The 16503-nt window shown below is 38.8% G+C and overlaps 1 protein-coding gene across 1 annotated transcript in view; it reads left to right on the top strand.

The window, feature by feature from the left end:
• LOC116707966 (chloride channel protein 2-like) overlaps positions 1-16503 on the top strand; it is an 82518-nt gene that overhangs the window by 11983 nt on the left and 54032 nt on the right. Inside the window, exons 3-6 of the mRNA XM_032545672.1 lie at positions 8186-8317; positions 9182-9310; positions 11472-11605; positions 12870-12947. Of these exons, the coding sequence (XP_032401563.1) occupies positions 8186-8317; positions 9182-9310; positions 11472-11605; positions 12870-12947 (473 nt within the window). The remainder of the gene's footprint in view (positions 1-8185; positions 8318-9181; positions 9311-11471; positions 11606-12869; positions 12948-16503) is intronic.

Genomic DNA, 16503 nt, shown 5'->3' with positions numbered 1-16503 from the left:
GCAGAAGAGAGAGAATAAAAACAAGAATTGGGGAGAGTCTGCAATCCATCCTGTGAGTTTTGGTTCACTAGGCTGGAGTGCAGGAAATGAAACGACTTCTTCATTTTGACCTCGCTGAACGTGTCATACTCACAAGAGGGAGATTAGCAATTGTTTAATTATTCAGGCTACACATACACAAATCTGCCCAGATTTCCATAGTTAAAAAACCTCAAGTACTTCATGGAGTTTCCTTCTGACATCAGGAAGGAAAGATGTCAGTTTTCCAACTGTTGAGATACTGTTTTAATACAATTTCTAAATGATTGAGTCATTGAGTCCTTGGTGTAAAATATCACCCATAAATGAGAACATGTAGGAGCATCACCTATCTGCACTCTATCAAGATTAGCTGTGAATCCATCTGTTGCACGCTCAAATAAACTACAAAAAACTCAAGAGCTCCATCTCAGACTCAATGGCCCTTGATGAATGTAATGAATGTGAAAGGTTATGGCAATTCAATTAAAGACTGGTCATATATGACTGGTTGGTGAGATTTCTGGGAGACAAGTTGACAGATTTTCTAAAAAGATTTTAATGTATTGGTCCAAGATGCATTTCTTCAGACTGTGTGGGGCTTGTACCAGAGCAGGGCTGAACCAACATGAACATGAACTCTTCTGTAAACCAGTTTTCTCTTCTCTAAGGTTGTATCTTGTACAAGACAATGATCTCCAATTACAGTAAATGGCAAATAGCTTGCATTTGTGCAGCACTTTGCTCTACATTCACATTCTGTTTGCAGCATCAAGAATGAGTTTGTTTCAGTGATTCATCTTCGAATCATAACTTGAAAACTTTAAATTAATAAGGCTGCAAACATGCAATAAAATTAATTGACAACTGCATGTAGTTGATTTGTGCCTTTTTACTTTCTAGTTATTGATCTTTAGCAAATCACCATCCCTGGAGCAAAGGCAGCCTCAGAAATCAAAGGGTCAGTGTGAAGTTGGTTGTTATTGTCATTTTCGTAGACTTGGAGGAGACAGAAGAAAAGTGACTTCATGGAAAGATGGAAAAAAGACTCTAATTCATTCATTAAGGGTGGTGTAAGGGCCATTGTATTGATTTTGTGTTTATGTGGGACTGACAGTTAAAATTAGTCAATGACTTAAAGGAAATTCAGAGCTCCAGCTCAGTGTAAAAAGAAACTGAGATGCAGTAATGAGTAGTATTAAGCCCCTTTATTCATAAACCCCTTCATAAAACCAAGTGTAACAAAATGCCTTAAGAATAACCTAATTGGTAAATAGAGACCATCTGTTTGCAGTTAAATATTTGTATTCCAAGAGTTTGAAAATTTCAAGCAGATATCTGAAAACAGATTATGACATAACAGCAGACACACAAAGACTTGACCGCTAACATAAACCGACAGCTCTCCATTTTATTGTTATTGAAGAGCATTGGTCATGAGCTATGTAGGATTAATGGGGTGATTACAAATAACTCTTACAATGCTCAAGGCCTAAAAATCAAGGTTTGGTCAACTAAAATAATATTTCCATAGTTTAGATCACTCCCAAAGTACATTAAGCAATTGTGTAACTGATGATGGCATCTACAACCTTGACAAAAAATTTATTGATCAGTTCCTGTTATCTGCTGTAAATGTCAGCTTTAAATCGGTTGTATTGCTCAGCAGTGAAGAACATTTAAATTAAGCTTTATTTATTGTGTTTTATAAGAATTCACAAACTGCACACAAAGATCAATAACACTGCAGCTGCATGTGGGCAACAATTTAATGTGAAATAGCAGAGTAGCACTCTACTGGTTCTGTGCTTATTGCTCTTTTTGTTTGGAGACGGGATTATTGTGCTCGTTAATAGTTGAATCAATTTGTAATCAAACTCTATTCCTAAGCATTAATTTTGTCCTACTTGACAGACATGAAATGTGAAAGTGGTAAACTCTGAGATGTTAAAGGACATAAATAAAACTTTGAGTGAACACAAGCAAGAAGACTTTTCTAAAATTTTCATCATATTTTAGCAGCCGCCTCTGGCAAAAGAGGAAGAAAATTCAATATTTGAAGGTTTTAACATATTTATGTTCTGAAGTACAATCCCTACTCCCAGTTATTGTTGCTCTGTGTGATTAATCCTTTATTGAGATATGTCTCTTAGGCATTATTTATTAAATATCTGTGAAGATAGCAAACTTTATCTGGTTTGAAGACATTATGGTACAGTTTCAGACTATAAGCGCTGTAACATTAACGGTTGGACCAGCAGTTTTTCATGCTGACTGTGTCGTCTCTGCCATCGCCTCAGAAGTTATTGAATAGAAAAACGTCCCAAAGCCACATTTCCTCCTTTGCAACAAACTTGTATTTTTGGAGGCAGATTTTTCTCATGAGAGTTTAAGTCACAAAAGTAAATATTAATCATGGAAGTTTTAAAAATTCAGTTTAAAGTTATGCAGAAGTGGTAAGGCACTCCCTAACAAGCAAAATGAGGACCAAAACTTAGATTATAGCATTTGGCATTTAGCATGTGATAATCCTCCTTTAATGAGAATTTGGATCCAGAGCAGAAACTGTTTATTTCTTGAAAGCATCTTTAATATGTATTGCAAGGCATTTGTCATCCTTGCTCTACTTAAGCTTTAAATTGAGGAAAGACGACCCGGTTTGGTGCGTAGGTTTAATGTTACCCTCCTATACACGACTTAAACACACACCCTAAAGCCTGCAATTAAGGAAGTACACCCAAGCTGTTTATGTATCATAATAAGGTGGTGGATTTGTCCCAGCCTCCGATCTGGTGGTGCATGTGTGTCCGTGCAGACACACCATTCCACCTCATTAAGCAGACATTGTTCTGGAGCCATAAGACTGGTGCCACAACAGTCGTTACTCGGCGAGTGATTGAGTGCGAGACGAGACGCTTTCGGTGCTCGCTGGGGACCGACGCAGTGGCTGCTACAGAACATTTACATAAGCATCCCCTCCCTTTTCATCTTATTAGCATAAAGAATACATCAACACGAAAGAGGGAGCGGAGGAGGAATGGATAGAGGGATTAATGAATAGACGAGTCAGGAGAACGAGATGTTGCAGTTGCAGGGTTCACAGGAATGACTATGGTCTCATTAAGTAGCAGAACAAACATTTACAGATTCATATTTGTTTTTCTATCTTTATTTCTCTAACGACATTTCTTTTTTGTCCTTAGGGACCGATTTGTTTTGTAAGCTCTTTCCTTTATTTAGTAATCTCCATTCTTGTTGCTTATTTAGTTTTTCCCCTGTTCTGCATTGACTCGTTTACAGAATTAGTTTATTTTTCACTGAAATCGCATTGATTCTTTGATTTATTTAGGATGAGCTAGGTCTGGAGGAGTCTTTAAATAGGCAAACACTCTGAACCAATATGGGTTCTTGTAGCAAGAGCTTTCATAGAATACTTTCAAACCAATCCATGCTTGTAGTTCCTAAAATCTTATTCAAATCGTTATGTTGAGCTGCTACTGTTTACTGGAACACGAAGACCATGTGATGTAAATTTTGTCATCTGTGGCGACCCACTGGGCACATCTAGAGTCGTGTGGAGCTTAGATGTTTATGAGCATGCGGGTTGTGCAGACGACAGAAATGGTTGGTCAGATCATGAGCAGAATAAGAAAAAAATACATGCAGAAGAGATCTACTATTTAAAATTTTAAGCAAGCGTACAAAAATGATACATTCTGATGAGATCTTTGGCTTTCTTCTTTTGTTTGTGGACATTTTATAAACATCACATTATCTTCCCCGATAAGGCTGCAGTAAAAAACAATTTATTTTTGAGTGAAACAGACTTGCTCAAAAATGGTCTGAATAGAAGTGCATGTTTATCCATGAGCACTAAGAGGCTGATGTAACCTTGGAGGTATGTCCAGCCCTTAAACAGTGGGGTCCAAAGTCTGTCTTCATGTTCTGTCCTGCAAGTTTTAGATGTTTTCCTGTTTCAGCACACTTTGATCAAAGGAACTTGTTGTGTCTACCACTAGGTGGTGTACGAGAATATGATAGAGAGGAGAGAGAAGAAGAAGAGATAAGATGGAGGAAAGGAATACTTGATGTTACTGTACTGCTGAGCGAGTTATGAATAAAAGCTGTTAAGGGTTCTTTATCTACTTGAGCTTCTACCTCGTCCTAGCTTCCAAACATAACAGAACTGATTGTTGGCATGTTGCTAGAGAACTTGATAGCATGCTGATGAACTAATTAAGGCATTGTTTAATTCAAGACCAGAAGAATAATACATTTCTTAATCCCAATCCAAACTTCTTTTAGTTTTGAGCTCTTTTATTTTGAACTGCTTCTTTTTTACTTGCACTTGGTTAATTTAAAGTCTGATGAAAATCACATAGGACAGTGTCTATAAAAATCCTGAAAATAATTTGACAACTTATGAAAAACCTTTAACTTGTGTGCGTGCGTGTGTGTACACCGATTGGCGCCAATCATCAGTTTCAGTTGAATCCATCCTGTATCAGTCAGCATTGGCATTTAAAACTCAAATGATCCGAACGTTGGCGTTTGTCTATCTGTGCTCCTCCTGATCTAATTAAGCAGGTGATTTTAAACACAGCGAGCCGTTTCTAATTGAATCTCTGCCTCATGCATGAAGCTCCATAATGAATGTGGTGCCACATAGACACGAAGAGGGAGCATGCCTCATTGCCATGACTGAGCAAAATTGGTGTATTAATGGTCAGCCTTTTAGGCCTTTTACACCCTTAGAAGGCTGTCACCTTGCATAATACATGAAGGGATGATTTGAATAATTGGGTTTTCAGTGGAAGCAGTAATGAGGAATCTGCACTGGTAGTGTTGGTCTTCAGAGGTGTGTGTTCACTCTGCTTTTCTATTCTCCTCATTTTCACAGTAAAATCACAGCAGAATGGGACCCGTGTTAGTTTCCAAAATGGTTTTGTTCTGCCTAAAGGTCATGCAAACATACTCTGCTGTTGTTGCAAAGACCTATTCTAGGTTTGCTGATGTTTACATGCCACATTAAATCTGCCCCCCACAACTTTATCTGAAATGCTCAGATAAATCGTTGTCTGAGCATTTCCATCTCTTTGATTGGAGATGTTTCAGTCCAGCCATAGTTTTTTAATTTAACAATAAATGTATAGACGGGAGTGACGCAGGCCACTCTCTAATGCAGTTCCCTAATGTCACACCGAGGAGCATGATGCACTGTGTATCCAAGGCAACCAAAATTAGTCTCAGCAGGTTTGTGGGCACTATGTCTCTTGGTGAGGAGAGATTGAGCAAGTGCGCATGTAAGACTAAAAAAGGAATAGAAGGAGGGAGTGCAGAGAAAGGAAAGACAGCGTAAAAGAGGAGTGAAGAGTTTCAAATAAGACCTGCAAGAGAGGGAGATGTGGAGCTCAGAAGCCAAGTCAGAGGTTGAATGTGATTATAAGATGGATGAAGGGATCGGGGGAGGATTCATGGGGTGACTCTGGCGATAAGAGTCACTGGGAAGGAACATGCTGCTTATTGCATGCCATGAAGAATAAAGGCAGCAACTAGTCTGTAGGACCGCTGTGATTCTGTGCCTGTGTTGAAAAGCCATCAAGCACTGTAAGCTAACGAATTTATACATCCAAACAGCCCAAATTACACTTGATGTTGTAAAGACACATAGACACTCTGCGCAGAAGCACAAGGAAGTCATGCCTGCATGTGTGCATGCTGACACACACACACACACACCCCTTTCTTACATTGACTGGATGACAGAAGGGGTGTAGGAACACAGACGGCCCGTGGGTGAGATGACGCACAAGCATGCACACATGCACTCACATAACGCATAAAGCTAAATATACTCATGTACAAGTCCTGTTCCTCTGATCTGTCACAAAATTGGAGATGGAGTGATGGAAAGCACAGGCAAATCTGTGCGATGGGGGAAGCGTTTCTCACAGCTTTTGCCTCAGTTCACAGCTAAAGGTGTTAATTGGAGAATGTGTGCCTGTGGTTTTCTTTCCAATCCCTGCAGTATTTTCTCCTCACCTCATCCACCGCTTCAACGGCTGTATTTTCCCTTCTCTACCATCAGAATCATTGCATGCACAGGACCTTCAAATAGTTTTTATGCTGTTTTTTAATTTTTTTTAATTAACTTCTGATTTACATTCAGAAAAAAAGAAAACATTCCTTAAAAATCATTTATACATTTCACAACGGGACATCCTAAGGTGCTTCAGTCCTGAACTGAAGGGCTTGGTGTATCTGAAAAAAACTGCAGGCATCCGATCAAAGATGTGGCGTCCCTTTATTATCATTCAACTTACAATTCTTGATGCAGCAAAACAAACCAGTAATCAGAAAATATCGAACTTAGAACTCCTTTCTGATAATACAGTTGCTACAACTACTGAACTACTGCAAAAACTATATGAAAAACATGTTCTGCCCCCTTCTAGAACATTCCCACCCATTAAGGCTCTGATAGGTTGTTGTCGACCATGATTGACAGGCAGACCAGCCAATCACGGTTCAGACAAGCCTACAAGGCGAAGTCCAGCGAAGCTGTGGTATTTTCCACAAGTCCCATATCCTTCAGCGAGTTCGGACCGCCACAAACAGGAATAGGGACAAAGAAGAGCTCTGGCGGAGTTCAATCTGCACTGGAACTACGTCCAACTTTCTGACAGAATATGGCCACAATTCTTAGTTTGGTTATACAAGATCAAAATGGTCCTTTAAAAATATCAAATATGTCCAGGTGCCAAGCAAGAGGCCTTTTCATGACTTGTGGACCGGAGAACCAAGCTCCCATGACAACCGCAGCAGCTCCGCCAAGATAAAATCTCTGTTTAAAGTTCCTTAGATTGGACAAGAAAATAATCACCATTCAATAATGAAAGCTCTTCTCTTTGTTAAATGAAACAAATGAACAGCAAGGTTTATTTTGCATAGCTATATAACAGAGTTGCACAATTAATTGATTGGCATCATAATTTCCATGCAAGCAGTATCCCCACAAACGTTGACAAATTTAATGCAAAAAATTGATGTTGATGATATTGGCTGAGGTGCTAACCCCTGAGAGGAGAGGTGTAGATCAGTATGACGTTCAATATTCACCAAGAACATCATCATTTAGTGTGTTTTTTTTTCTTATGGTGTGCAGTTCTGCTGCTTCCTTTGTATTTGACTGAATGAATGCACAATGAATGTTATTATGGGAAAGTAACAAGACTGTAAAAGTCCAGTTTGTTTGATTCAAATGGACTTTTTATCTTATCTGATTGAAAAGCACTGACACAAAAGTATTTAAATTTTCCATTCCTGATCACAGAGCAAATGGTTGCAGAGCAGTGGCATTTAAGCAGAGTTCTTTGGCTCAGAGAGAAAAGGAAGGAGCGATAGCTGTAATAAATTATGAATACTGCTGCACTCAGACTATTGATTTTGCCATCTTCTTCTACTGAGGGGAGTATGAAGGTTTTTTTTTTTTTTTTTAGATAAGTGAAAATCTGCTAAAAGATACGGCAACATTTTTCTAAATGTCACGTTTTTTTCCTACCTTGGAGAAATATATAAACCCTACTGTGTGAGCACATTCTAATGAGACTGCTCTATTTCACAATCAAGCTAATGTTCAGCTCCAGCAATTAGTCATGATTAGTATTTCTGTTAAACAGTGTACCAGAGCTGAGTTAGTTGGGTGCAGCATATTTAACTGTGTCTTAAACCATAAAGCCTGGCAAGAATGTACTCACTCCTTGAACTTTTTTACATTTTGTCAGGCCACAAGCACATTCTGAACTTTATATGGTGGAAAACTAACACTTCACAAAAGATGCATTAAACAATTCCTGCAGTGAAATGTGGCAGCATGATGCTGTGGGGAGGCTTTTCTGCACCAGGGAAAGTATTGAAGGCTTAACGCTGCTATCCAGGGAGGAAATATGCATGACCAGCCGGGGGGTCAGGTAATGTCTGCCTGATGTGTACAAATTAATTCTTCATCAGTTCAGTACACAGCTGTTTTCAACAATCAGAATGCAGGGACAGTTTATGTCTTAGTTTTTGGGAATGCGCTTTTCAATATCAACTAATTCCTGGACTGAAACACGACTCTGATCTGGGTAATGCCCCTCAACTAACATGTTCTGTTGTCTTCCTGCAGTTTGCACAGTTCGCTGCCAAAAATTCCTGATCTCACTAGTCAGAGAGGACTGGATCGTCCTGATTCTGCTTGGACTGGTCACAGGCCTCCTCAGCTGGGGGGTAGACATCTGCATCGCTATCTTCCTACGAGGTGAGGGAGAAGAGGAGGCTTTTATCAGCAAAATGCTCTACTTGCCATATTTAAAGTTCTTGTTAAACTCCAATGTCTGTGATCAATATGTTGAGGCTTGACAACCAATTTGAAAGAGTTAGATTTTACTTTTTGCCTAATAGAGAGCAATTTCAGGCCTGCCAACACAAGTCATCTTCACTTTGGAATATGTTGCAAGCCTCTCACTTTATTGCTGAGTAAGTAACAGGTTACTCCATCAGGCTTAAGGTTGATGGAAATTAGTGTCTGGATCACTTTGAATAAGGCAATCTCTCACCTGGATCAAAACTCATATCCATCATGGTTACGTGATGTGAAATAAAAAGATGAGTTTGTAGAATATTGTAGTTACCCTGGAGCCTTTTCAAAACCCAATGGATGTTGATACTAGGATAAGAATGTGCTGATAAATGTGATTGGACATATCTTGTTGGGATACTGCATCGTAGAATAAGTTCATAAAGAAATAATAAATAAATTAGGAGAAGTCAAAGGTGAGTGAGCAGAAATATTAGATTAGTCAGGATGGATAATGGGAGATTTATGTGGATAAACACTAGAAAATGTAGGTAAGATTGTAGACCTGGCTTGAAATTTAACAGGATATTGTCTAATTAAAATGAACTTCTAAATGAAATAAAGGAAAAATAAACTAACAGAGATCTGCTCCAGTTGGTGTTGAACTGGATTCAACCCGCTTGTTTTTAAATGGTCCAAGAGGCCTGTTTCTCCCACACAGTCTAACCCTGCACGAATACACAACTTCCCTCCTGTGTCTGTGCTGCTGCTCTAATTTTGTTGTTTATATACACCTGTTGGCTCTACCTATGTGTGTTTCCACAGCACAGAAGTGGATGTATGAAAGTCTGGACAGTAACGTGTTCCTGCAGTACCTGGCCTGGGTCACCTGCCCTATGGTTCTTATCACCTTCTCTGCCGGCTTCACTCAGGTCCTCGCTCCCCAGGCTGTTGGTATGACACACACACCCCGACACACAAACAAGACAGGATGGCAGTTCAGGCCTTTTTAAAGCAAAAACACAAACATACAAAGCATTTATTTACCACTATGTGAAGGTGTAGGTTTTCTTCTTTTTAAATTTATATTTGACCAAAACTTAACAACAAGTCAATCAGTTTTAAGATTTGATACATTTCCAGTCATGCTGAATATACAATTGTTTTAGGACATGTATTTATTACATGACCCAACAACTCAACTTTTTTTAAACCAAGAACTTTGTGTAGAAGCTGGAATTGTATTTGTCATAATCTGTGTTTCTTCTGTGCTCATTCTGAGTTCTTTGTGTGTTTTCTGAGTCCTTTGAGTCTCTGTGCTGTCCTGTCCCCCTCTTGATTGTTTCCAAGGTGTGTCTCATTCCCCGATTACCTTCTGTGTATTTAGTGTCACCTGTGTCTCTGTGTCGTTGTCGGGCTCTCGTCTCACTTGGCATCCTGTTCCCTGTCGTCTGTGTGCCCAGTCTCTCTTCTCATCCTTCGTGTACCGGTTGCTACCGGCGTTGAGCCCAGGCTTTCGCTCGGCCGTGCTGCCCGGCTTTTGGATTTGGTGGACTGAGTAATGTTTGGACATTCTTCATTAAAAACATTTATTTCTTCACATTCTGGGTCTCCCGCCTGCTGTCTTCCCCACCTCACACCATTTTATGACAGTTTTGTTAGTTTTCTCTCGTTTACAGAGAGAGTAACACCTTCACTAACATTTGGATAGATGTCCCTTAGGAAGTTGGATCATTGAGCATTATGTTGCCATTAACCAGCTTCTGCCTGGATATTTGACACTCTTATTAGACATGGCAGATCCCATGATGAGTCCTCAACCTTTCAGGCTAGAGTTAATAGATGTATTAGTTTATGCTCCTTTTGAAACATACATGAATTTGGAAGTAGCCCTGTGTCATTGTTTCCTCAGCTCTGAACAGTCCAGCAGTGCCACTGGCAATAATGCTGTCCCTCAGCATAATGCTGCCCCGTCCTTGTTGTTAGAAGTATGTTTTGGTAGTTGCTAGTGCGTCCTTTGCAGCAAATGATCAAGCATGCACTAAAGAAATGCTATGTTTAATTAAAACGGAATTGAATTATTTATTTATTAGCATATTTTAATGTTTTTCTGATATTGAATGAAAGGGCTTCAGTGGTTAAATGAAAAATTTGCAGAATGTGCCAATTATTTTTAGATGATTAATTGTCAGAATAATTGTTGAAATAATCAATTACTAAAATGATTGTTAGCTGGAGCCTAAAGACAGTTTTTTTAAAAATGAACAAAGCAAGTCTTTTTAAAATAAATCAGATTTTTTTTGTTGTATACTAGTACACTGTAAAAAGCTTGTTAAAATGCATTATTAAGCTTTTCTTTAACCTTAATATTCACAATTACTGAATAAGAAACCTCTGACCGGAAAGTAAAAACCTTTTCTCAGAAAATCTCACATTCGTTCCCTAGATAGCCCTCTCTGTTTCTCTACAAGTTTGGGAAAAAACAGTAAATCCCCCACTAGAGTCCTGAACACAAAAGTACTTCCTGACATTCAGGTTTGGTTTATTTGAATGCAGCGCAGCACAGTATGTAAGTACACTCTGGCGGGTTAGGAGGAGACTTGACTGTCACTAACAGAGGCTAAAATGATGGGTGTACTCCTAAAAATCTGAAGGCTTATCCAGCAGAAATTTGGTAAGTTTTTACCTCCATTCTTCTGTAGAGGAATACAGGGATGGGAGAGTGGAGCCAGAGGTGTAAATATGTTGTCTAAAGTTTCCTAAATCAAAGCTGGTGAGGTAGAGAGACCTCAGCTCAAGCTCAGTCGTATTGAATGAAGTGTGTCTGAACAGTTTCAGGTCTCGTCTCAGACTTTGGTCTGGACTTTGACTCCAAAGTTATGCATTCATTTGTATGGGTCAGGTTTGGGTTTGTAGTGTGAAAACCACAAACTAATGATGGGTCCCAGTCACCCCAACAACCCACTCCCAGCGACCCTGGGCATGTTGGTTGGATAAATAAAGAAAACTTGTTAGATATGTGTTAATATTCTTCAGTTCTGTCATAAATATTTAAAGTCATGAATGAACTCTGACTGAATTGTCAGCTGCTTATCACTTGCCTTCTGTCCTGCAGGTTCAGGCATTCCCGAGATGAAGACCATCCTGCGAGGGGTGGTGCTGAAGGAGTTCCTCACTTTCAAAATGTTTGTGGCCAAAATCATCGGGCTCATCTGCGCCCTGGGCAGTAGCATGCCTCTGGGCAAGGAGGTAACGCACACACACACACGCCTGCAGACGCAGCAGTACCAATATTCATCCCCCACCTTGCCATATTGCATGCATCAGTTTGTGATCCGAACACAACCAGGCCAATGAATGATGTAGGGACAACACACACTGACCCACACTGCACAAGCTGGCAACTTTGTGAATCACAAAATGATTCACAAACTTGGATACTGAAATCCAAGTCGTGCACTTGTTACAGTGCACGACTTGTAGGTTTAAAGGCCGCTCTTACTCATGTTGAGGAATGTACAGCTGCATAGTTATTCAGAATTATTCATATGTGCAGTTATGGATTTGCATTTAATTGCCTCAAATGTTCTGACTATATGTTATTTTTAACACAATCACTTATGAAGAGAAAATGCAGTATGACTAAGACATTTGTTGTTTGAGGTGGACAATCATCTAGAATTTTGCTTGGAACTTTTAAGCTGAGATTTTTCAAGAATACTTGAACAATTTTCAAATTTCTCTAATCACATTAGTCGGAGTTTAGGTGTAGTGCAGTAAGTGAAATCTGGAGCAAAGAACTGGGAGGAAATAAACTCTTTGCAGCGTACATGGAGTGTCTTTTAATTTGATGAGAAGAAATTATTTATTTTCTTGGAAGATGTGTTTATATTAACTGAGCAGATTTTAATGTAGTCTATTGTTTTTCAAAAAGTATTTTAAGCAGGAATTTTCAGGAATACACCTCTCCATTGTTAAAAAAAAGCCTCATCAGAAATCTTTATTCCCACACGTAAACACAAATATTAAATCTTTCTATCTTCATCAGGAATGTGCATTGACTTCCATTCATTTATATGAATCACCCTACACCTGAAATCAATTTTCACCTTAGTCCTAAACCTTGTCTGTAACCCAGCAACAGCACTTCTTCTTATGAGGCCCCATAATAAGTAATGGGTCCTCACAATGTAGTATTTGTTGGAAAAATGGGCCTTACAAGGTGAGAAATGCTAAAACACACATGTACACAGAAACCCCTGAGGGTCTTTTGCTTACGCACCACTGCAGCAGCATCTGTAGTTTTGATTCAGCACGGACCTCTTCCTCATCTTTATCTTGCACCCCCTTCTAATTCTCTTTTAATCCCATCAGTTATGCTTTGATTTTTTTTTTCATAGAGCCCCTGCATGCTGTTACATGTGACTTAGAGTAAATAGGGAGGGGGAGTAAAGTGGTTCTTAACCTGAAGTGATTGCGTCTGTCTCATGACTTCTATGTTTCCTCCTATCAGAGTCCCTTTGTGCACATTGCCAGTTTGTGTGCTGCTCTGCTCAGCAAGTTTATGTCTCTGTTTGGAGGAAACTATGAGGTGAGTTTCACAGATTTTTTTATGACTCGTAAGGATTCACTATTCCCTATTTCTGCTCAGTTAATTTCAGTCTGTTTCACAGGTGGCACTAGCAATATTAGGATGTTTACTTTGCTGTTACTCTAGCTTCTTGCAATGTTATCCATACCACTCGAACTACTCAAACTTGTTTCACATTTTATCTCATTTGTTCCTTTCTATTTTGTTAAGGTTTACAAATGAAAACCACTAATTAGTGCATATTTGTGAAGTAGAAGGATAAAATATACACAGGTTTTTAAAAATATTTACAAATGAAATGCTTAAAAATTCAGAGTGGATTAATTTTTAGCCCTCCTTAGTTTGATATCCAACAACCCAGGGGTTTGACGAATTCTGAGAAGCTATGGGAAACTGTCCAGCAACTTAGAAAGGACCAGCACTGAGGATATTGTTGGGTGTTGGACAGAGCTCCTAAAGTATCTACTTCATTCAGTCTCCATATCAAAGGACTTGGGGGAAGGTGAGGTCATTACCATGGAGATGTCATCCAGAAAGTTAAACACTCCCCAGAAATTAGGCACCACATTTGGACTATAGTTTCAAGAAAAAACTCTTTAAGAAGGTGTTCTGTTCAGGTGGGACAAAAATTAAATGCTTTAGCCTTCATGCAAAAAGTTATTTGTGGAGGGAAAACACTCCATCACCCTGAACTCAGCATCACATCAGTGAAACATGGTGGCGGAAGTATCATGTTGCGGAGAAACTTGTCTTTAGAAGGAACAGAGTTGCAGGTCAGAGCTGATCATATGTGATGATCTTATTGAAAATCTATTAGAGGCTGTGAAGGACTGGAGAATGGGGCAGAGATTCATTCTTCAGTGGGACTACAACCATAAACACAGCTGAAATGTAACGGCTTAGTTTCAGGTGTTGGGGTAGGCCAGTTAAACTCCAGACATAAGTCCAACTAAGAATCTGCAGCAGGATTTGAGATTCAAAAAGTTCCTTCGTCCAGTCTGACTGTGCTTGATCTACTTAGAAAAGAAGAACGGGTAAACATTTCTGCCTCTATTACTATTTGGTCTTGGTCACATAATGTGTCAGTAAAATACATTGATGGTTATAACGTAAAGTAGGAAGAAGTTCAAGGGGAGTGACTAGATCCGCAAGACACTGTATACAGTTCAGTAAAATGTTGCATACCTTTTTTTATGTGGTTACGTAAAAATAAAGGTTTTTCACTGAGACTCAAAATGCTGATTTTCTCCCCTTCTCCCATATTCTCCAATATCTTTTACACAAAGTTAACATTCATCAATAACTTATTTTATAAATGTTTAATTGCCCTTTATTTGTCAACATGTTGTACAGTTTCCAACAACTTTGTGCTTCAGTGGGGTTGGAGTTTTATCCATTGGGAGAACAGTGTGGGATCTGACAGGAAGCAGAGTTTCTCTCTGACTCTCATCTTTCCTTGTGATGAGATGTGAGCAGCACTCTTTGGGGAATGAACTGTGGGAGAAACTGTAGGGTTTGAAAGCAGCACTGAGGGCAGTTCAGTTGAAAACTTCCTCCCTGATGCATCTGTGGTCACAAAAATCACAACAGTTCTGGAAAGATTTATTGCTACGTAAATCTTTTCAGTTTAGCGCCAGCTATCTAAATAGGTGGCGCAGATAGAGCTGGAATGTTTGTGTTATATAAACATAACTATCTGCTCGCTGTCATATTACTTTTGTTTTTGCTTTTTGTCACACTCAAATGTTAAGATCAAAATTAGAGAAATTTACGCAGAGTCAATACAAAATGTAGCTTTTAAATGATGACTTTTTTTCCTAACAAGGAAAATGTTATCAAAACCTAACCTATGTGGAAAAGTAACTACCTTCCTATGATAAATCATAAATGAACTATGATGAAATGCATTTTAGAAAGTGGAGTTGAATTTCACAAACCACACCCAGGCTTGATTTTTGCCAGACCTGTAGAGTCAAGATTCACTTGAGCAGAACCTCTGACAAAATAAAGTAGGCTAAAAAAATCCCAAAAAGCTACACACCGTACCCAAATCTAAATAAATGCAAGAATGGATCAAATGGGCATCTCTAATTTGACATATATCTTACACCACTTATCACATTTCTGTCCTCATTTAAAATCTTTCATTCTACCATTTTCCTCTTTTTATTTGTCCATCTTCACATGCATCATTTTTTATTACCATTACATTGTTTCCATCTAATGTTCTTAGTGGTTCCTTATCCCCTGAGAGCCATGTGTTGCCCTTTATATCATTTTAATAGAAAGAGTGATGCATGAGTGAAGTGTGCCACTGCTGCTGGATCCGGCCCTCTCCACAGTTTTAAGTACAGTATGCTAATGTAACCTGTGGGCTGTGAAAAAGCAGCTTTTCTTTCCAGAGTGCTGTACTTTACAGCGCAAAAATGGGATGAGAGGCTTATATGCATGTGGAGAATGTCATTATTTGTAGAGGGCTAGTTGGACCTAATTGCATAACATGTTTTTATTCAGATCTGTGAATGTGAGGTGATGGACTATAGATGCTAAAACATTCAAATGGCTGTGCTGATTTACACAGTTTAATCATTTGTTCTCTGCCTGTTTAATGCTGTCTCTTGCTCTCCTGCTACAAGAAGGAGTCGGGTCTAGTAGGGATTAAGGTAAATCAGCTTCACATTTCCCAGCATGCTTCCCTTCCTTTGTCCTATCAAAATGACTACCACTGTGAGAAAGTTGGACAGTCTTTAAATAAGTATCCAATGATAAAAGTGTTACAAGTTTTATCCAATACTGCTGGGACCAAAAGTCACTTGTTGGACACCATAAGAAATGTTGGTCTTTTTTGGCACAAATCAGTTCATACACTTGTCTAATATTCAGTAAAATAAAAAGTAGGAAGTTTTATTTTGTCAGCATCCACTTTAGTTGAGTTTCTCTCTCAGCTAAAATATTTTAATCCATCAATATTTATGTCAAAGTAAGCTTTAGTTGCTTTCTGATGTAAGATATTAACAATGCGCGAGTGTGTGTATGTCAGAAGTAGCACCACATGCGAAAGCAGGCTAAGCCTCAGAACAATGAGAGAAATACAAGTGCCTCTAACCTGTCTTTCACATTACAATGCTGCTTGAAGGACTACAGTCTCCTGGGGACCAAGGTAGGTAAATTTAAAAGGTCAAAGAAAAAGAAAAAACTCAATTTCTCAGAATGCACCTTGATCCATTTTCTCCTGCAGAAAGGTGGAACAATCTTTGTTTTTTTGCTCTTCACTCATCTGGTTTATTATGTTTTGCACTGAAACTCCGTACCCAAAGAAAGGAATTGAGTCATTCTCAGTAAGAAAAGTACTGAACTACATGCGTCTGATATTATATGAGGTATTTTGTCTTGTTGGTCCCATTATGGTTTTGCCAGTCTTTTCAAGATTTTCTTTTTAATTGATGCAATTTAGCGCTCCTGTTTCTGGTACCTTCTGTAGACATGTAATTGGTTTGTAATTGACTGTAATGGTAACTTGTCAACAAATTCAGTGACTTGCTAAAATGAAAGAAAA

This window comes from Xiphophorus hellerii, chromosome 18, assembly GCF_003331165.1.
Source record: "Xiphophorus hellerii strain 12219 chromosome 18, Xiphophorus_hellerii-4.1, whole genome shotgun sequence".
Taxonomy (NCBI): domain Eukaryota; kingdom Metazoa; phylum Chordata; class Actinopteri; order Cyprinodontiformes; family Poeciliidae; genus Xiphophorus; species Xiphophorus hellerii.
Note: the sequence above shows the minus strand (reverse complement) of the source record. Positions and strands in the feature narration are given on the sequence as shown.